The 23,809-nt window shown below is 38.1% G+C and overlaps 1 protein-coding gene across 1 annotated transcript in view; it reads left to right on the top strand.

The window, feature by feature from the left end:
- Positions 1 to 2,577: 2,577 nt before the first annotated feature.
- bcar1 (BCAR1 scaffold protein, Cas family member) overlaps positions 2,578 to 23,809 on the top strand; it is a 143,036-nt gene continuing 121,804 nt past the window's right edge. Inside the window, exon 1 of the mRNA XM_052152510.1 lies at positions 2,578 to 2,973. Coding sequence (XP_052008470.1) covers positions 2,962 to 2,973 — 12 coding nt within the window. The 5' untranslated portion in view covers positions 2,578 to 2,961. The remainder of the gene's footprint in view (positions 2,974 to 23,809) is intronic.

Here is a 23,809-nt window from a genome sequence, read left to right as displayed (position 1 = left end):
TTGTGAGTTCCTTGAACTTCTTTGTCTTACAAATCTAGAAAATTAAGATTTTAAGTACTACTAACTCAAAAGATCAAGTACAGAACTGAGGTTGTGGGGAATACTTATAAGCCCTTGCCCTTGAATAATTTAAGCATGTTTGTTTGGAAATAAATAAACTTATTGGGGTATTTAATTAGTTGTTATTAAGAATTCATAGAGAGTTTAGCTAGTTTTAGTATTATCAATGTTGTTTTACTGTAATTAGTTGTTTTGTGTAAAGTCACCATTAGGGTGATTATTGTTCCCTTTGGTGAAGTTAGGTCCTGTGTACAACACATTATTTTTTCTTGGGCATGTGAATGTGTGTAGTTTAAGTGCTGCTTTATCTGCACTTCTTTGGGAATCGCGTTTAACGACTGACCTCACTCATTTTCTTTTGAGCCAATAAAATTAAATAGAAACAAAAATGTTTATTTGAAGCAACGTGCTATTAGTTGTTAAATCTTATTCATGTTACACCTTTTTAAGTAAACAAACTGAATGAACTGATACATTTGTGTATATCTAAAAATGGTTTTCTAGTTATGTTGATAAAAAGACCATTAGCTGGATTTACCTTAAAAGCCTGATGCAAATATGCTACATACTGTTTACAATGATGAGCTAAAACAGCACCGACCTGCCGAGGCATGAACTCTACAAGATCCCTGAAGGTGTACTGTGGTATCTGACACCAAGGCATTAGCAGCAGCAGAGGTGGAGCCACCATGGATCAGACTTGCTTGTCCAGCACATCCCACAGATGCTCAATTGGATTGAAATCTGTGGAATTTGGAGGCCAGGGCAACACCTTGAACTCTCAACATGTTCCTCAAACCATTCCCGAACAATGTGTGCAGCTGAAAGAGGCCACTGCCATCAGGGAATACCATTGCCATGAACGGGTGTACCTGGTCTGCAATGATATTTAGGAAGGTGGCATGTGTGAAATTGATGTCCTCAGGAATGCCCAGACCCAGGGATTGGGCAGGATATTGCTCAGTGCATCACACTCCCTCACACTTGTCATCTTCGCAGTGCATCCTGGTGCCATCACTTCCCCAGGTAAATGGTGCACATTTACACAGCCGTCCACGTGATGTAAAAGAAAATTGGACTCATTGGACCAGGTGACTTTCTTCCACTGCTCCAAGTTCCAGTTCTAACGTTTGCGTGCCCATTGTAGGCACTTTCAACAGTGGACAGGGGCCGTCATGTGCACTCTACACAGCAAGCATCGATGAGCCTTGGGTACCTGCACCCTTCGCTTCACCTGTGAATGGTCATAATGTTTTGGCTCACCAGTGTATATTTTAAGTAAATACAATACATAATTTTTTTTAGTTTACATCATGTGACCTGGAATGGGAAAAATACAGATTATATGATGAAGGTTTGCTTCTCAAATCTTATTGTAATGTTCTTTAATTATACTAATTGTCTCCAAGGAACATCTTAACATGCCTGTTTTCCTATGACATCATTAAAAAACTTGATATTTAACTACATAATGCCTAAATTTCCTGAATAATGAAAACACCTGGTGAATTTTGATTAAGTTATAGCATAGTCAAGTCAAGTCAAGTCAATTTTATTTGTATAGCGCCTTTCACAACACACATCGTTTCAAAGCAGCTTTACAGAATATCAGCATTAACAGACGATAAAACTGTAATGTCTATAAAGTCGATTAATCATCATTGTGTAATCGATAAAATACGATTTTTAATAGTGTTTAAAAATAATTAAATGATAATTGTATTAATAACCCCAGTGAGCAAGCTGTAGGCGACTGTATAGTGTTTCTCAATATTGAAGAGACAAAGTTAACCAACTTCCTTGCTTTCAATGGAAATTCTTTCTTTCTTTCTTTCTTTCTTTCTTTCTTTCTTTCTTTCTTTCTATCTTTCTTTCTCAGTGTGGCTCATACTAAGTTACTACGTTTTATTTGAGCAACAATAACTGTAGAAACAGTGGTGTTTTTCTAGAAACTGCAGTTACCATGGTAATTTTTTGTATACTTACACTTGGAATATTATTTAAGGGGAAGTTTTATCATTGCTCAACTGCTCAAATAAAATAAATGAAAATAAGTTTATCATATGTACTACAAGTGTGACACAGGCAACACAAAAATTTATAGAAAATAGGACAGTAGCATGAATCAGGCATCAACATACACATTATACAGTGCACAGGTTGTGTATAATGGTCACACTTTATTTACAGTGTTTCATGTTACTGTGTATTTGCTTAAGTTAGAACTGAGTAATACTGATGAGCTACGTGCACTTACTGTGTAATTATTTTAAAGAATTGCTTGCATTTGCATATTCTTTTTAAAATAGTATAATGGTAACATGCACTATATGTAACAAGGACAATGTAAAATAAAATGTTACCATTATAATATACTCTATAGGCTATGCCCTGTCTTCCAGTGAGAGCCAACACGAGACTGTCCCTTTAAACAGAACTTGATGATTCCATCATAGAGAGAGAGGCGTGCTGACTGTGCTGTATCGCTGTGCTATGAAGTGCCAGTGTACACCACCGCATTACAGACGAACTGAAGACAGGTCATTTTGTACTACAAGGAAAACGCGCGAAGAGGAGAAGCGGTGTGACCTAAACAGCCATTTTATCAAAGCTAACAGGATATCTGTAGGAGAGGCAGTTTAAAATCCTGCCTGCATGAGGTGGACAGGCTTCTGATAGGTGCTCAGACATATCTGAAACATTCATATCAAACTTCTCACGCGAGTAACGGATCGAGACGCGGATCTCGCGACGCAGTAAAGACAACATGGAATAAAAAGACTCCAGAGAATCTTAATAACAGAATTTGATGTTTTCTGCTGAATTACGTTAGAGAAAAAGAAACTGATCTGTAACCTAACTGCATCTATATCAATAGGGGATTGAAAGAAAGCGATCGAGATGTCTGTACCGGTAAGTTATTACACTGTAACCACTGATTTGAGACTCTACATCTCGAGGTGGAAAAGTTACTGAACTGCTTGACATAAACTTAAACGCATTGCACTAAACGGATAGATGTTCGTACTGTAGCAAGTATAACCAGGCGCAATTGGCCTTATTTAGTGTATTTATGCTTCTCAAGTCTCAATGTTTGTGTTAAATCAATGTGACGTGACGTTGGTTCCTTCATTACTACATTTTGTCCAGTTTGGTCTTGGTATACTGGTGTTGTTGTTATTTAGTATTAGCAGCTGTTCAGGACGAAACGGATATATATATATATATATATGTTTTTATAGATAGGTTAATGAAGAGAGAGAGAGAGAGAGAGAGAGAGAGAGAGAGAGGAGAGAGAGAGAGAGAGAGAGAGAAATGACTGGGGAGAAGAGGGGAATCAGGATCGGGAAAGGTCCTCGAACCCGGGTCGCCCAGGCAATGCACCCACAGCTATCGCTATGATTTTCAAAATTCCAACTCAAATTATACATGAGCTGTGTCTCAAAATCTAGTGAGATCATGGCTAACTAGACAACATTTTTGCACTTCGCTGGCACGTGCAGCGTATTTGAGTATCATTGGCGCGTTCAGATGATGCCCAAAATGCTGCACACACCAGTAAGTGCCAAAAATAATGTCTTGGTAGGCAGCTCAAAGGGTCAACTTCCAGAAATAAGCACATAAATAATCTTCAGTTTAGTAAATGCAGACGTTCCTTATGTCAGGTTTCCCTATTACATATCATCCTTACTTATGGAGTAGTCTCTAAAAGAGGAAGAAATAAAATGATAATAGATTTAAAGACATTATTTTTATGTAGCGGTGGATTTGTTGCGAGAAGTGATGCGAGATATGAAAACAAATTCATGATCATATGTTATGCATTTCAGAATATGATGTGTATGTTTTTAATCGCTTACAGGCATCATATATTTTATTGGAACCAATAAAATATATGATGCCTGTAAGTGATTAAAAACATTTAGATTTTTCAGGTGATACTTTTTCATATTGTAACCTTACAAGTATCACCTACTGAAAAATCTACCTATTTGCTTACCTGACTGTCCAAGAGAAATGGCAATTTCTCTCCAACTCTTCTCTTTCTCCACCCGGTTGTGGTTAAGGAGCTAATGCTCCTGCCAATGTTCCTCTAATTTTCCTCCATTTATTCGGTCCAATGAGACTTTCTTGATACGCAGCCATGCTAGTTGGTGTTCTATTGCAGGTACATCAGGACTCCTCCCAGTGAAACTTCCTGTGCCCCGTTTCTTGCTCTCTCATTGGCTGTAGGTCAATTCTGCAGATGTACAATATTCAGTCAAAACACATTTCACATTGCACGATTTGGAATCGCAGACAGTTCCAGATATTTAACATGCTAGATATCACGCTGACATCGGCAACCTGTCTGCGATTCTCTTAGATCGTGTCTTTGATCATTTATACATTGCGGTCGTCGTTCACAGGTGCGAGCTCCGATTTGCCTATGATTTCGGCTTTTGTCAGCGATCTCCACAAAACTGTGAATGAAAATCGGGCTTAAATTTGTGTAGTGTAAACTCGGCATTATATGCTGCAGTTATCTGTTTATGGCCCACACAGTAAAATTACGGTAACACTTTTACCATTTGTTAACATTATTTAACAACATTACTGTAGTTAACATGAACTAATAAACAATGTCAGTTACAACATATACTAATACATTTTTATAAACAAAAGTTTTATTAGTTAACATTAAGGCACTATGAACTAACAATGAACAACTGTATTTTTATGAACTAACATTATGATTAATAAACGCTTTACAAATATATTTTTCATTGTTCATGATACCTAATGCGTTAACTAATGTTCAAGAAATGAAACCTTTTATTATGTGTGACCAAAATTACATTAAAATTACATTAATTGTGAAGTTCTAACATTTATTTGTATTGAATACAGTTATTAATAGTTATTTTGTCAATATCAAAAGCTCATTGTGACATACTGGCAACCAAAAACCATGAGAGCATCACACACAGCAGAGATACTTTCAAAAATAAGACAAATATATTAATTTCAAGCTCATTCATGTCAATGATTGGTTTACTGTCTTTGGTGTCTTGTTGTAACACAAATCACTTATTAACCAAATGCGTGAAGACTTGGTGCTGTTGTTGAAGGTTAAACAGTTATATCTGTTATTACTGGTATTGTGACCAACATTAATCTGATTTAATTGGGATCCTCACAGAATAGTGCTGAGATGAGTGATGATGAGATATTGAGAGCACCGGCAGAGCAACATGTTAGAGAAGTGCTCATGATCGCTTAAAGACTCTATCGCTCCACACAACGTCTGATTGTTATGACTCGCATTACATCACGTGTATTTAGATTTGTATTTGCATGTTTATTCGTTGTTTGATTCGTTTTATACCTGTTAGCAGCCTCTTTATCCTCTACCAGCTCACTGTGCAACAAGTCAGAATAACTATTGTAATGGGCAACTTAATATTCATACTAGTGATGTGCACGTTTTGCAATAAGAATTCGATAAGTAAAAATATTCGAATTTGGCATTCTTTTACGTTTTCATTGATGATGGGTTTTCAAGCGGGGGGATAGCCAAACTGGATCCTACAACCTTAAAGCACTTCCATCAATTAAACTGGTGTGTATAAATGAGTATAGTTTACTGAGCATGTGAATATGCTTGTTTTTCTCAACAAAAACATGACATGAGATACAATATAAACATAACTATTATAATTATATAGTTATGTTTATAATACTTTATGTTTAACTATTATAATACATATACATATACTATGTTGAGTGTTTATATTTGGTCTGTACATAAATTGCATTAGTCTACTTTATTAGTGGTTTCTTTTTCTTTGCTTTGCGTGAGCTTAAATGCTTTCATTCTGTACTTTTTGTTTTCATGCATTGCTTGTTTAAATGTTTTCAACAAAAAAAAAACAGGATGTAATATAAGCTTGTTTTGATTATAATTAGATGCTTGTTTTTTTTAAATGGTGATGCAACCTTTATGACAAAAGTGTCTATTTCTCATTAATTACCTTCATTTTAATAATAGAATTTTCTAGTATTCCCTTTTAGTGAGCTTAAATATTCGAATACCAAATTATTGATGAATGCCCATCCCTAATTCATACATGTGTAATTCTTACACATTTCTATAAACAAAATGGCATATTCATGTGAATTACATCATGTCTGAATGTTTAAATTCGTGAATGCCAACAGCTCACCCTCCATGCCACTCTGTCATGCTTCAAGGGCAGAGCAAGCACTCATTCATTAGAGGAGCAGTGTATGTGTGATCCCTGCCTGCTGCAAAAACAATCGGCCCTAAATCTAGCCACGATCGGCCGATCGCTGATTTAGGCCAGGCGTACACGGTGTGAGTTCTGACGCTCGGGAGGTCATTATCTGAAAATTGCACAGGTGCAATCGTAAACGACAAGGCAATGACCTGGCAAATTCCGGAGCAATTGCAATCATTTTCGCAGTATTTTTCATTGTAAGACATAATGACAGCTTGCGGTTTAGAAATAAAAAAGGAGACTGGCATGGCCAGGGGCTGCATTAGATGAAAAATAATAATAATACAAATAGAAAAATAGATAATTATTTCAAATGCTATCTGACATTTGACAGATTCTGATTTCAAAATGAGGCTGTGTGATTTCATGACTGCATACATCAATCATAATGTCAGTGTGTTGCTTCAAGTTACTGCATGACAATAAAGAGCACAACATGAACAAGATTAAAAAGATAGTGTGGAAAATTTGCGCACTGTTTATGATGGTTATACTTGGATTTAATTTAATCGCAGGTGATGTTTAGTGCAGAATTAGAAGAGTTATTTTAGTGGAGTAGGCTACCTGTATTATGCACCTTTAAGCTGCGTTCACACTGCGAGTGACACACAGCGACAAAATGACCTCATCTCATTAATTTTCTTTGAGATGGCGACTTCCGGCGACATAGCAGGTCGGCCGCTAATCGCAGGGTTTGCGGTTCGATTCCTGGCTCACACGACTCAACATGCCGAAGTGTCCTTGGGCAAGACACTGAACCCCAAGTTGCTCCCAATGGCTGGCTAGCACCTTGCATTGTAGTTCTGCCACCATTGGTGTATGAGTGTGAGTGTGAATGGGACACAGTGTAAAGCACTTTGGTGACCTCTAAGGTTAAAAAAGGCGCTGACCATTTACCATTTACATGAGCGATGGCGACCGTTGGTGACCGGATGTCGGCGTATCCAGCAACGTGACAAAGTTGAGAAATGTTTAACTTTATGCAAATCAAGAGCGACTTTTGGGAGCAACAGCCAATACGAGAGAAGATGGTAGAGCTCACGTGATCCTTCTCTCTCTCAGCTCCTGCAGTGATGGAAAGATGGAGGAAAGGCTACTCTCCATTCACACCACTAGCGACCTAACCGCCAGCCACTGATGACATGCAGCAACAAATAGCTGATAGTGTGAACGCAGCTTTAGATGTAGGCTTTGTCCTTCATATCTGTATCACTGCTTACATGTTGATAGCAGACATGCTGAAGAAGTCTTGTCCATGTGAATACACTTTAAAGCCGTACACAGCAAAGTTGAAAAATCTTGTTTTGGGGGGGCTGGGTAGCTCAGCGAGTATTGACACTAACTACCAACCCTGGAGTCACGAGTTCGAATCCAGGGTATGCTGAGTGGCTCCAGCCAGGTCTCCTAAGCAACCAAATTGGCCCAGTTGCTAGAAAGGGTAGTCACATGGGGTAACCTCCTCGTGGTCGCAATTAGTGTTTCTCGTTCTCAATGGAGCACGTGGTAAGTTGTGCGTAGATCGCGGAGAGTAGCATGAGCCTCCACATGCGGAATCTTCATGGTGTCATGCACAACGAGCGACATGAAAAGTTTCGCGGATTGACAGTCTCAGTAGCGGAGGCTACTGAGACTTGTCCTCCACCACCCAGATTGAGGTGAGGAAAGCTCATGCCATCATGAGGACCTACTAAGTAGTGGGAATTGGGCATTCCATATTGGGAGAAAAGGGGATACATTTATTTAACACTTGTTTTTGTGCAGCAGTTGATTGACAGGTAGAACTTTCAACCAATAAGTTCTTGGTTTCACCAGACACACGCTTGGAAAGTTAAAAAAATCTATCACATATCCACTATGGTGTGCATATACAATTATAACAGATGCTATACCCCCCTAAATGTAGCCCTGTAAGCTTAATGAACACTTGGTTTTCATTGATCGTGTGAGTTGTAACACCTTTTTTGTGATTGGTCAACTTCAGGTAGATCACCAAATCGACTCGTTCAACCGCACACATCTCACAAATTCAAGCCTAATTTTTTAGACATTTTTAAAACTTATCAGGAGGTTGTGAGCTGCTCATAAGCTGCTCGGCTCCGCTCGTAATTCCTCTCACACAATGCAAGCCACAACCACACAAGCACCAACAATTTCCATGCAATCTCTTCCAACTGTAAAAAAATGATCTGGAGCTCGCACAACAGCCAAAAATCGCCTTTAAGACAAATATCGGCCAATTTCGATCGGTGGCTGATCAATCGGTGCACCCCCCATTTTTATGTGTAGCTATCTGCAGTGTATTTTTTGAAAGTGCAATAGCTTTTTGGCAACTTATCAAATAGCTTTGATTTTCAACAGAATATGTTTTAAAGCTGCACTATGTAACGTTGTGCTCTCTTGCAACATCTGTGGTTGAAACATAAAATTGCAAGCAATTTGTGGAAGAACACTTTACGTGAATCATATTCATGCACTGCCCTCCTGGCGGATGAATCTCATGATTTGAGCTTTGCTTGTGGGTGAAAAGTAGTTTAGTAATTCTGTTAATTGGTTACATAATTGCAATTATTAACTAATGAACATAATTTATAAACTACATTTCATGTTTACATTGGAAATCTGGAACTTTTGACCTCAAAATGCTTTGGGAAATTAAACTAAATTAACTTAATTTTAAGACCATATTTTTATAGGGCTAGTATACCTACAGTATATATGAGTGGACCTCTTTACTGAGCTGGGACTGTGCTTCCATTAAAAATGTTTGTATCCTTCGAAATATTGTTTTCCTTTCGTCAGGCTCTTAATAATTTATAGTAAGTCATATCTTGAAATATCTAAAGGTAAACAGGGCCTGTTTGTTAGATCAAGAGGAAAATGTTTTCTATAATTTGTTCAAAATTCATAGAGGCCCTGATTTTAAACCCCTTTAATCTACAATTTATACTTGCCCTTGTGAATGTTTAGCCTGTCATAGTTCTTCCATTGTTTAATTAGCATTGGTAGCCTAAAAATAGGGCCATAACCACAATGGATGGCTCCTCATCATGACTAGTTAGGTCAATGTAGCTAGTCTTTCTAAACAAACTGATAATTTTTATTAAGGGTGATGATGTCAATTTTAAAAAGCCTTATAATTTATGTTGATGGATGGTGTTGTGTCCTCTTTACCTTATCAGTGATGTATATAATGTTTGGCTGTCTATCAGTTTGAGATGCTTACTTCTTCCCCAATGATTTAAATTTGAAGATTCTTTGTAGAATTCATATTACATGAATTCGTTTTGTGGTGTCCACGGTCCAAGATTCGAATGCGTGTTGATTCATGCACTCTGCCCTACCCCAGACCCTGTCTCTGGGTCACATAATGTGCATTGCGGTGGTAAATTTGCTTCGGCCACCGCAAAATGTAAGTCTCGTGCTGATGGAAAAATCCAAACTGAAGAATGTTTTCTATGTTTTATTTATTTTATATTGACTTACATTTTCTCGTTATGTGGTATGATATTTACTTGGGCAGAGTGCAAGCATGAGACAGAGCCTGAAAGCCTGTCTGCATGAGAGTTAGCAACACTGAATTTGTATTGTACTACACTTATCAATATAAGAGGTGAGACTTACTTTGCTATTGTCATATTATATTGTACAGCCTCAGTTGATAATGCAATTGAACTGTAATTCTTCAATATTATGTCAATGCAATCCTCACTGTAACACAGTAAACTAAAAACATAAAACAAGGATTCAATAATGATGGGGATAAAATAAACTTTATTTAACATGAAAATAATATGTAAACAAATGCAATATAACTGTTATAAGAAGTCCATTTCAAAAGTCATATCTATTAGTAAACATGTCACAGTGACCTTCCCCGACAAAGTAGATACATTGCGATCAGTAAACACACAAGTAAAGTTTGATTCATACAAGCATGACAAGCAATATTAGCTTCAACAACCCTATCAGAAAACATATCCAAGTATTATAGCAGGTTAACAACTTCACAAAACGGATAAGAGATTAACATCCATCCAGATTGCTGTACTGAACTGTGTTTGTGTGACTGACTTAACTGTAGTTTTATTCTTCTTTTTAACGGTTACTCACAAACATTACCGCCATCTACGGTTTACATTGGAACAAGACAGCCTGTTCTTCTTTCCTTTGTCCACGGACATGACGCAAGGATGTACATCATTGTAAGCCAGCAATTCCATGCCAAATCGAACCCTACAGCTCAAAATACAAATAAGTTTTATAGGCTTACCGTGGTGAATCGGGGTAAGGTAAGAACATTGTTTAGAACATTGCTGGTTATTTATTTACTCAATCAATAATGGCAATTTGTACATTTTTTGTCAAAACAAATCTTACATAGTGCATCTTAAATATATTGGTTTCTTTCTGATAATCTTCATCTATTATAAAGGTGTGGGAGTATTTTCCTGCAAATAGTTCATATTGTGGTGCATATATTCACAATTAAACACTGTTGTACAATGGTCTGGGGTTCATATAACTCACCCTGAGGCTAGATCTGTTCTTTCCTCTAAAAGCAGCCCCACTCATAGCTATCCATCGAGTCTTAACCTGTGAGACCTATGTTCCACCTTCCTGTTGTGTTTGGCATCTCATTTAGATATACTGCAACAAGATTTACCATTTTACTCTCGCTGGCTGAAGTTAAGTGGAAAAAGTCAGTGCATTTCTAATAAAGAGCAGTGGAGGTAGAGGAAGCCCTGCAAAACATAATTATAAACCCCTGTAGGAGGAATGAGGTTAATTTGCATGTCTTGGCAGTAGGGCCAGCCTGTTCTATCCGAAATATAGGCAGCTGCCTAATGCCCTGACCTGAAATAAATATTAAGAATTATACAACAGTTAGTTCCAGTCCTCAAATCTGATTGGACGAGAGGCATTCCAAGCACTCTGGGACATAGTACTGTTTGTATCAGATGTGTACATTTTCATTCATCCCTTTGACATTAAAGATTTGAGTCAGCAGGTAGCAACAAAAGCATGTGTGTTTCTGCTATGAGCGAGATTATCTGACGTTGACAAACTGTGTTGTCAGTCAGTGCACAAGTTTCTTTGAAGCTATCTGGAATTTTCTTCCCTCCATGATTGTTCGGATTACTACTACACTATTGCTGAGAAATAGAGTTTAACAGCTTCAACATTACTGATGATCACAATTGAGAGTCATGACACACTAAGTAATCAAACACGCCTACCTGATAACCAAGATTCAACATGTCGGAGGAGAGAACGCTTTCTGTGTTGGTGTCAAAATAAGAATTCCCCAAGAAAAGTATGGCTTCCTCCATGTTTTCTCTCTGACATCAAAACACTTGAACTTGAGTGAAATATTTGTAAGATCATTCAAAGAGCATGTATGGCATCATTATTCCACGATCGGAGTGGATTCACTCCTCTCTCTCTCTCTCTCTCTCTCTCTCTCTCTCTCTCTACACACACACACACACACACACACACACACACGCGTGCGTTCTTGTTTCTCCAATTACTTGTTAGAAACAGCCCAAGCTGTCGTGGTTCTCATATTAGTAACGTAGGCTTGGGTTCATCTTACGAACTAGCAATGGCAGATCCTGAATCTTTGGCGTAAGAAAGTACAGCAGTTCCACACACCAGAGCGTTTTTTGAGACAGTTCTTAGTTTTTCCCTACATATTTATTTACATGTTCATTGAACTGTTGAATAAAAGCAATATCACACTCGCATGGCTGTGATTACCTGTGGCACTCCGCCGTGCTGATAGATGGACATACAACACATAATGCATAATGCACATCTAATGTGAACAAATAGAACCTTATTTTTAAAGTGTTAACCTGTAATTATTACAGTATACATTACGTTGACGTCAAATTAATTGAGACACTATTTTATTTGTACTTCAAGAAAAAAAGTTGATAGGTGATTAAAATGCCGAAAAACTTGAAAAGCTGACACACACTTTCCCATATAACTCCACATTTTAACTTAACATGTTGGGGAATACATTTTCTTGGATTCCTTATTTTTCATTTACTGAGCTATAGAGTTCTTGTTTTTTAGTGTTTTCTCTTTAAAAAAATCTACTCATGTTGGCTGTAGTTCTATGGATGTTTTAACATTTTTACATTATTCCCACCTTTGGAGCCCATTTTCATGATTTTGTCTAGTGCCCCACAAACCCACGGACCGGCCCTGCTTGCCAGTTTATAGGAGCAATGGCATCTTGTCAATTATGTAAAATAAATACTTTAATAAAATCACTTTTAGTCTTTGAATAGCTCTGGAAATCTCTGAAAGGCCATCTCAGTGACCTCCTTGATATCTTTGATTAAGGTAGCACTCAACGAATGGGAAAGGATTGCATTCTATTTTGGCATCGTATGTGTACCAATGTCCCATGCTGTATTCAACAACCAAAAGCCAGATTGCTGTGTTCTTGCCTGGGGTGATTGAGCTTGATTGCAACAGCTGTTCCGCCACAGAGATGAGAATGTGGTTCGCTTGTCTTGTGGCGCATTAATCTGTGTGCAGGCAGTATGATTCCATTTACCTGAAACCAACAGATATTAGCAAGTGGTAAGATGCAAACAAGTCTAATGCTTAGAACATTCTTACATACAGTCCGTAGCATATTTTTATCATGCACGCTCAATTGGAAATCTGCAGGGACAAGATTGTAACCCCCATTAATTTGGTATCATCAGGTATAAAGGGATTGAGCTAGGGTGACCATATTCTGGTTTAAAGAGGGCACATTTTGTTTTGTCACCATGGGGTAGGGTGGAATAATAGGGTTCAAAACAGTGTTACTATGAATACAAACTTTAATACAGTGAAAAAGACACTCTATTAGCATAACATACACACACACACATATATATTAGGGCTGTCGATTTAACGCGTTAATTCATTGCTAAAAAAAATAACGCAATTAATCGCACTCCCCCCGGACCTTAATAAGGAAGAGTCCTGAGAAATGCAAGCTTGTAGTACCACCTGTTTACTCCAGAGGGTAGTAAGTGAAATGTCAGCTGTATGAGCAACGTGCGGTTTATACAGTGAAGAAAACACTTCAGCAGAACAACACAAACATGCGTTACATTCTTGCGTTCAAAACACTTGAAGGAGCGCAAATGCGAACTAAGGGATCTCAAGATGTGTTTAAAGATTGAGTATTAAACTATATTTAACTTCAAACAGTGACCTAAACATTTTATGTTTATGATGCAATGCGCCTGAGACACTACACAAGCATGTCTGACGCTGGATTGAGATGGTGCAAAATTTGGAAATGACCCATAAATATTTAATCACAAATAAAATCAAAGAAATTTCCTTCAAACTTATTTCTAAGTACTACCTCACTAATTATTTTCTTTTTATATATATATAATTTTTAAATATTTAAAGATAACTATGTATAATTATATATTGTTATAAATATGTATAATCATTATATATTGAATTATTGTTATATAAGGGGCTTTCTCAGCAAATATTTGTATATGCGATTAATCGCGATTAATCGGGACACCATGTAATTCATTCCTTTAAAATTTTTTATTGATTGATGCCATAATTATATATATATATATAAATAAACATTTCCAACATTCTTTTGAATGTCCATGTACTAAAATGAAATATTTGATGCCATGAGTGTAACATTTACTATTACTATTATTTTGAATTGCCATGGTAAATGAAGCAATGTGATAACAATATAACCTGTTTGTAAAAAGTAGTCTGTTAATTTACCTGATGAACTTTCACCTTTTGCTGACCCTGTGTGCTTCTAAATCACTTGCAAATTCATTAGCAACTGACACATAAGTGCCAGCTTTACATTTCACACATGCCAAACACAACAGCACTTTGCACGTTCGCGGAGAGATTGACAGGCAGGAATTTGGCCAACAGTTGCTGCAAGGCTCTTATATTCAACCAATTGGTGTGCGAAGGCGGGACTTACAAAGAGGAGAGCACAAGGTGAACACACTCCGCTGAACATCGACGGCTCCTCTGTGGAGATCGTCAAGAGCACCAAATTCCTTGGTGTTCACCTGGCGGAGAACCTCACCTGGTCCCTCAACACCAGCTCTATCACCAAGAAAGCCCAACAGCGTCTCTACTTTCTTCGAAGGCTGAGGAAAGCACATCTCCCAACCCCCATCCTCACTACATTCTATAGAGGGACTATTGAGAGCATCCTGAGCAGCTGCATCACTGCCTGGTTTGGGACTTGCACCGTTTCGGACCGCAAAGCCCTGCAGAGGATAGTGAGGACAGCTGAGAAGATCATTGGGGTCTCTCTTCCCTCCATCAAAGACATTTACAAAAAACACTGTATCCGCAAAGCAACCAGCATTGTGGACGACCCCACACACCCCTCACACAAACTCTTTACCCTCCTCCCGTCTGGCAAGAGGTACCGAAGCATTCGGGCCCTCACGGCCAGACTGTGTAACAGCTTCTTCCCCAAGCCATCAGACTCCTCAATACTCAGAGACTGGTTTGACACACACGTGTCCTGAGTTGCACTTTAATAACTGTCACTTTATAACTGTCTGCTACCTCAATAACTGCTATGTGCATAGAACACTATCTCATAGTATGTTATGTTTACATTTTAGAAACTGTCATCTTTTTGCACTACTGAGTACTGGTCGGCGCTGCACTGTCTATTGTCCTGTTCATTGTCAGTAATTTGTTGTACTGTCCTGTACTTTTTGCACATGTTTGCACGTGCACTTTATATAGGTATATATAGGTAGTTTATATAGGTATTTTATTTCGTTGTGTAGTCTCATGTGGTCCTATGTTGGTCCTTTGTTGTTTTTATGTAGCACCATGGTCCTGGAGGAACGTTGTCTCGTTTTGCTGTGTACTGTACTAACTGTATACGGTTGAAACGACAATAAAAACCACTTGACTTGACTTGACTTGACTAAAGCAATGCAAATATGCGTGCACACACAATGAAGCATTAGAAATCCCGGCCGGATGCTTTTTTAAGGTCCGAAAAAGAGGACATGTCTGGGGAAAAGAGGACATATTGTCACCCTAGCAAATTATGGTGGAATTTCATTTTTGCGTATTTTGTGTAAAGGAACCCTTTTACTGACACCTGCTTTCAGTCATTAGTAATTGGCTTAATGTATATATGTAGAACACATTGATATCGTCTTGTTATATAATGCACAAGCCATTGTCATGCAGAAATCACTGCCCAAAATCAACATGTGGTCTAATACCCACTTTGGACGCTTAGCCATGTGTTGGCTCAATTGACTCATAACAATTTTCTTGACTAGTACTGGTCACCTGCCAGGCCACTGAAATGAAGGACTTAACCAGCTTTTTAACGCCGCACTATCTGCCACTGATCCTTTTCTGGACACATTTCCATGTATGTAAATTCTCTTTGCGTGTAAAGATGCATGGATACATCCCTTAATACATATATTTATGAGTTCAAGTTCTACACATACTCAGCTTCATACATATTGATGGGCATTTAGCTGTTAACGTCATTTGCCATGGCTTCAGATCTTTATTGCATCCCCTGGATGGCTTCCAGAGAGTGCGCACTATGGCAGCAAGCGTGCACTCATTCCCCCCTACCATCCCTCAGTATCCCTGCAGAGTTCCACTGCAAGAGGTTAAATGCAACGGCAGCAGGGAATGAGCTTGCAGGTCCTCACTAGATCACTCTCAGATGACTGACATTTGGTGCTTGTCATAGATGACACTCCACACACATATTAATATTGTTGGTTGAGGTGAGCCTGTGCATTTCAATCATCCGATACAGACCTTTTGCTATTTGTGTAGGTTTCCCTGGCAACAAGAGGCCACCAGCTTGCCATGTATTCCACATATGAGTTTCATTTGCAGCAGAACTCATAGTAAACAGGCAAAGCTTGCTGTAGATGTAGTATAATCCTGCACGCATGCTATGCACGGACAAGCACTGGCTCGAAGGAGGAATTGCGACATGCAACTCTGAATGTGCACACATTTAATAACACACTCATGCCTTCTGAATTCCTCTCTGAAATCTAAACCAAAGTGTGAAAGGATTTTTTTTCTACACTAAACCCCTTGATTAACATCATTTTTACGATGCAGTGTTTAGGATCATTCACACTGAATGCATTTTTGTGTCCATTTGCACTGTTTTCAGTGGTTTTTCTATGTAAACATGGTAGACCAGGACATTTTAAAACTTTTTGAGGCAAAGACCCCAAGTATAGGCTAATCCCCATGCGAGGGACCCCCTTCCTAAAATATAAAGGCAGCTATTTAGCAATAATCTAGTCTTGAGGTCATGAACGCATTAATTATTTTTGCGGCATCAGCAACAGAGAGCATGTGCCTTAATTTAACAATAATTCTTTGGTGGAAGAATGCTGTTCTACAAACATTGGAAATTTGATTTTCAAAGGACAGATTGGTGTCAAATATAACACCTAAGTTCTTCCCTGTTGAAGATGATGTAACAGTACATCCATCGAGAGTCAAATTATATTGTAGTGACTTATTTTTAGAGATTTTTGGTCCAATAATTAGTACATCTGTTTTGTCAGAATTGAGTAGAAGGAAATTTCTGGCCATCCAATCTTTTGTTTCATTGATACACTCTGCTAATTTTGAGAATTGTGAAATCTCATCAGGTTTTGAAGAAATATAAAGTTATGCATCATCGGCATAGCAGTGGAAACTTATTCCACGATTCCTGATAATATCTCCCAGGGGAAGCATATACATGGAGAAAAGCAGAGGCCCTAAAAGTGATCCCTGTAGCACTCCATGTTTTACATTTGTTTGGTTTGTTGACAATTCCTCATTTACATAGACAAAGTGGTAGCGGTCTGCTAAATATGACCTAAACCATGCTAATGCAACTCCACAAATGCCAACATAATTCTCTAGCCTATTCAAGAGAATGTCATGATCTATCATCTAGCACTAAGATCTAAAAGCACTAGAAGAGAAATGCAGCCGTGATCAGATGATAAGAGCAAGTCATTTGTAACTCTGATAAGTGCAGTCTCTGTACTGTGATGAGGCCTAAATCCTGACTGAATTTCTTTGTATATACTATTTCTCTGTAGAAATGAACATATTTGGGAGGACACTACCTTTTCTAGTATTTTTGACAGAAATGTGAGATTTGTAATCAGTCTATAATTAGCCAGTTCTCCAGGATCAAGTGGTGGCTTCTTAATAAGCAGTTTGATAACTGCCATTTTAAACTTTCTTGGGACATGTCCTAAGTAGAGCGAAGAGTTAATAATATTAAGAATAGGTTCTGAAATTACAGGAGATACCTCTTTTAAGAGCTTAGTTGGTATAGGATCTAACAAACATGTTGTGGCTTTTGATGTTTTGATAAGTTTTGTTAGCTCTTCATGACCTATGACAGAGAAGGATTGAAATTGCATGTGAGTAAAATTATTAGACACTGTTTTCTGAGGTGCTATGACAGATGATTGCATAATTCCAATTTTATTTCTGATTATTTCAATTTTATCTGTAAAGAAATTCATGAAGTCATTACTCATGTGCTGCGACGTAATATCTGGTTCTGTTAAGGCTTTATTCCTAACCAATTTAGCCACAGTACTGAATAAACATCTAGGATTGTTGTGGTTATTTTCTATGAGTTTACTAAAATATGCTGACCTGGCAGCTTTTAGTGCCTGTCTGTATCTACAGACACTATTCTTCCATGCACCACAAAATACTTCTAATTTTGTATTTTTCCACATGCTCCCAATTTTCCGTGCTGCTCTCTTGAGAGCATGAGTGTGATCATTGTACCATGGTGCAGGGCTTATTTCTTTAATTTACTTTAATCGAAGTGGGGCGACAATATCAAGAGTGCTAGAGAAGACTGCATTTATATTTTTGTTATTTCATCAAGTTCTTCTGGGATTTGGGGTTTATTGAGTTTATGAGATAGATCTGGAAGATTATTAGTGAAGCTATCTTTAGTGGTTGAAAGAATAGTTCTACCTGAACGATAGTGTGGTGTAGATTGAATAACATTAGCTGATTGCATCATACAAGAGACGAGGTAATGTCATCGCTCTGCTGCAGAATTTCTATATTATCAAGATCAACTCCATATGACAGAATTGCGATGAGTTGGTCCTGTTACAATTTGTATGACTCCAAGAGAGTTGAGAATATCGATGTATGCTAATCCCAATGTATCATTTTCATTATCTATGTGAATGTTGAAGTTACCAACAATTAAAGCTCTATCTACAGTAACTACACGATCTGATAAAAAATTAGTAAATTCACCAAGGAAATCAGATAAGGTGATCTATACATTGTAGCAAGGACAAAAGACGCCAGAGATTTTTAATTTCTGTCACATTAAGCATTATTAGTTCAAAAGACTTACATTTATATCCTGTCCTATGAGTAACACCATAAACTTCAGTGTAAATTGTAGCAACACCTCCTCAACCCTTCAGACAAGTCTAATGTTTATAACAATAACCTGGGGGAGTAGATTCATTTAAACTAATATATTCATCCGGTTTAAGCCAGGTTTCAGTCTAACAGAGAGCATCCAATCTATGATCTGTAATCATTTCATTAACAATTAGTGCTTTGGTAGAAAGAGATCTAATGTTTAGTAGCCCTATTTTTATATGATGTGTATTTTTAATTTGTTTCTTTTGTTCAAGTTTAACCTTAATCCAATTTTTTCTAAATGATTTAGTGAGGGTATTGTGTTTGGTAGTTCAGGGAACAGACACAGTCTCTATGAGATATTTAGGTGATACAGTCTCTATGTGTTGTAGATTATGTGACCTGTGTGACGTCTCAAGGCAGCTAGCAGACGTTCGGATCAACCAGTTTGTCTGTTACCTTACCTGGGCCCCAGTTAGTCAAATAGTATCATTATTAAGACTATGAGCCAAATTACTAGAGAGGAGAGCGGCACCTTCCCTAGAGGGATGGAGTCCGTCTCTCTCTTTAGCAGGTCAGGTCTACCCTAAAAACTCTTCCATTGTCTATAAATCCTATTTTATTCTTCAGACACCACTCAGACATCCAGCCATTAAATGACACTAATCTACTATAAACCTCATCACCACGATGAGCAGGGAGGGGACCAGAGCATATTACAGTGTCTGACATCATTTTTGCAAATTCGCACACCTCTTTAACATTATCTTTAGTGATCGCCGACTGGTTAAGCCGGACATCGTTAGTGCTGACATAGATAACAATTTTAGAGAATAGACTTTTAGCATTAGCCAGCACTTGATTTGATTTGATGCCAGATGCTCTGACCCCCAAAATGCAATTAACAATACTGACTGGAGTCTCTATTTCTATGTTCCTTACAATAGAATTGCCAGTAACAAGGGCTCTTTCAACATGATTCTCAGTGGGTGTATCACTGAGTGTGGAGAATCGATTGGAAACCCTAACAGGAACAGGAGAGTGGTGTCTCTTTGCTGAGCGAGTATGCCACCGAGATGTCACCCAAATGCCCTGCTAACCAAAGTGTGTATGTTACTCTCTGTACTACTCGCATCCGAAACAGTATCTATCGGCTTCTCTTTCTCACTGACCTTCACTATGCGAGTCTCTAACTCATTAACCTTCTCTGTCAGTTATAATAATAATACTGGATCAAATTATAATGACTAACAATAAATAATTGTTGGCTTATAATAATAATAAATAAAAACGGTAGTGGGTTATACACACCCTCTTCGTAAAAAAAAAAAAAAAAGAGTGTTTTGTAAAAATATATGCAGTTAATATTTTTTTCCCCACTGTATTGTGGAAAACTGGAAAACATGCATTAATTAACTTAATCCAGCAGCCAGCTGACGCACACATTTGTTTATTGCTGACAGCTCAAGAGAAAACTATTTATGCTATAGCTGCAGGTGTATATATGATGAATATCAACATAAATATAAGTTTTTTGTCACCTCAGGAGTCTTTTGACAAGTAACTTTTCATATCCATCTGAATTAAATACTGTATTAGTATGCAATATAAGCCATAAGTGGAGTGTGTGAATATTCCCATTCCAATTTATGTCTTGGTACATTGCACACATTTTTGCATAAGATCACAAAACGAATGAATTCAGATGTATTAATTAAATATAAAGAAGGGACAATCACTTTTGTGAATAGTGTCATATGTGTGTGTTTTCAGTTGTACATTTTCTGTTTATTGTGTATGTTTGTTTTCAGGTTTGGCCCAAACTTTGGATTTTTGTTTTGCTTTAAATCTAATAAAGTCATCAGGTGTCTGTGAGTGTTATGTTCAGGGTTATGTTATAGTAAATATCATTACCTTAATAAGAAAACTAACTGTTGTGTCTATGAGAGGTCCTCACCTATATAGCTTCAAAGGTCTATGGGGTAGATTCACTAAACAGTTGCGCTACTTTTGCACATGGTATTTCAGCGCAAATAGCTGCTTTGTATTCACCAACCACCCGCAATCACATTTAGCGTGCGCAATCATGAGAAATTGCACTGCGTCTTCGATATTAAATTAAGTCATTGGTATTCCTTTCCGCACAAACACGCCTGCTTTCTATGTAAATAGGCTCATACAAAATGTTGCTTCATTCACAAAAGTACGTACAATTTGCCCTGCACAATTTACATTGTGCTATGAAAGCCAGCAAATGAAAGTAGGTGTTACATTTTGTGGCAGGGCGGAGGGCGGGGCCGGGTCGTGATCATACACACCCGGTCCCTTATCAGGCTAATCAAGCCTGATAAGGTCGACTGCAGAGGATTGTGCGGGAGAGAGAGATAGTTTACGGACATGTCCGTCATGTGTGTGTTTTGTCTGTTTAAGTTTATTATTAAAATATTATTTATATCGTCAAGCCGGTTCTCGCCTCCTCCTTTCCATTGATTCCTTTACAAATTTATTTTATTTAAAAGAGATGTTTTTGAAAATTTTCAACTGATCATTTCAGCAGTAATTAATGAAATACTCATCAAATGATGGAGAAGAGCGTTAGAACCTGGCATATGTCCAGATGCACGGTGTCGTCAAGCGCACGTTTTGCATGTTTAAGAGATGATCCAGGTGTCTGGATAAAAGTGATGATGTACAGTCCTGGCAGGGTGTGTAAAATACGGTGGTCTGCAGCATCTTCGGCTATTTTGCTCTCAGGATCAGACCGCAAGATCAGAATTGTGAGTGCAAATTGTGTTCAACAGCGATTTTACTGTACAATTTCTTTAGTGAATCGGGAACTAAATGTTAGCATGTGCATAAAAAATGGTACTGAGTTACTGTGGACACCCCTTGCATTCTTCTGCTGATCTCTGTCAAATACCACATGCCGCTTTGTGTTAGTGTGTTGATTATTGAGTTTGTGTCTGTGTACGTGCACATTTATACAGCATATAATAATGATATGAAGGAGTGAGGGAGAGAGGTCTGGGGGAGTGAAGAATTTTTTTTTCTGATATAGTGTGGAAAACAATGCAGCGTGTGGAATTTGTGGTTTTGCCCGCAGTGAATATGTCCAAGTCTGCAGGCTGGCAAACAAACAGATCTCTCAGAGAAGATACTCTCTTAATCATTTTCTCTGTCTGAATATAACTTTGAATATACTGCCAGCATCTTCATCATTGCCAAATGCTTCTCAGCTTTTTTCCTCTAAATCTCTATGTTTTTCTTTTTTGTCCTTCATCTCTTGCCACTCTAAAGCTTTTTTCCACTATCACTGGAGTACCAGTCTTTTCTGTCTTTCATGCTCAATGTGAAATGCAAGTAGATCCCTTCTGATTTCAAAAGCTGGTGTAATTTTACTCACTCTGGTGTTGGCTGTCCTGCAGACGACTGCTCTCAGCTGGTCTGGGGGACATATGTATTCCCCTCTGGCTCCTCATGGGACCTAAAAGAGTCATGGTAAACAAATCACCCTTAAACAAGTTACACCACCCTCTGCTTGACCCCCGCATGTTACATATTTAACCTGTAACATCTTGTTTCTGTGTGTCACACTGTCTCTTATGTATGTGTGTGTGTACGTGGCTTGCCTGTGCTGAGTTGCTAATGAAACGCAGGGCTTTTTAACCATACAGCAGATTTAAAAATTCTACACACCCTTTAAAACGGCAGGTTTTTGTGATGTAAAAAATTAAACAAAGATAAATCATATCAGAAGTTTTGCACCTTTAATGTAAAAATGACAACTTATGCAATGCCACTGAAAACCAAAGTGACACATTTCAGAGAAAAAATAAATAAATAAAAAACTTAGAATAAACTAACTGCAAAAGTGTGCACATCCCTGAATTAATACTTAGTTGAAGCACCCTTTGATTTTATTACAGCACTCAGTCTGTTTGAATAGGAGACTATTAGCTTGGCACATCTTGACTTGGGAATATTTTCCCACTCTTCTTTGCAAAAACCAGATCTGTCAAATTGTGAGGGCATTTCCTGTGTATGGCCCTTTTCAGGTCCCCCCCCATAGATTTTCAATAGGATTCAGGTCTGGGCTCTGGCTGGACCATTCCAAAACATTAATATTTTTTTGCTGAAGCCATTCTTTGGTTGATTTGGATGTGTGCTTTGGATCATTGTCATGCTGAAAGGTGAAAGATACCCTAATTTTCAGCTTTCTAGCAGACGCCAGAAGGTTCTGTGCCAAAACTGACAGGCACTTGGATCTATTCACGATTCCCTCCACCTTCACTAAAGTCCCAGTTCCAGCTGTAGAAAAATTATGCTGCCACTACCATGCCTCACCGTGGGTATAGTGTTCTTTTGCTGATGTGCAGTGTTGTTTTTGCACCAAACATACCTTTTACAATTTTGGGCAAAATGTTCAATCTTGGTCTCATCAGACCATAACACATTTTTCGGCATGGTTGTGGGAGACTGGATATAGGTTTTTAAGTTTAGCTAGGTTTAGGTTTTTTTTCATCAGAAAAGGCTTGCGTCGTGCCACCCTGCTCCATAGCCCAGACAGATGAAGAATATGGGAGATAGTTGTCACATGTAGGGAACAACCAGTACTTGCCAGTAAGAGCTGCAGCTCCTTTAATGCTGCCGTAGGCCTCTTGACACCATCCCTCCCGGAAATTTGGAGGGATGTCCTGTTCTTGATAATTTCACTGTTGTGTCATACTTTCTCCTCTTGTTGATGACTGTCTTCACTGTGTTCCATGGTATATCTAATAAAAAATGTGTAGCCCTCACCTGCGCGATACCTTTCAACAACGAGATCCCGTTGATGCTTTGTAAGCTCTTTGTGGCCCATGGCCCTTGTAGTAGCATGCAACCAAGATGATGTCAGAAAAATCCTACAAGAACACCTGAGATTTATTTGGAGTTAATCACAGTCACTTCAGGTGAATACAGGTGTGTACTAGTTCACATGAGCTTGATGATTGGTTGATTCTGAACACAGCCAC

This window comes from Xyrauchen texanus, chromosome 21, assembly GCF_025860055.1.
Source record: "Xyrauchen texanus isolate HMW12.3.18 chromosome 21, RBS_HiC_50CHRs, whole genome shotgun sequence".
NCBI lineage: Eukaryota > Metazoa > Chordata > Actinopteri > Cypriniformes > Catostomidae > Xyrauchen > Xyrauchen texanus.
The sequence above is the reverse complement of the archived record's forward strand: the minus strand, read 5'-3'. Positions and strand labels throughout refer to the sequence as shown.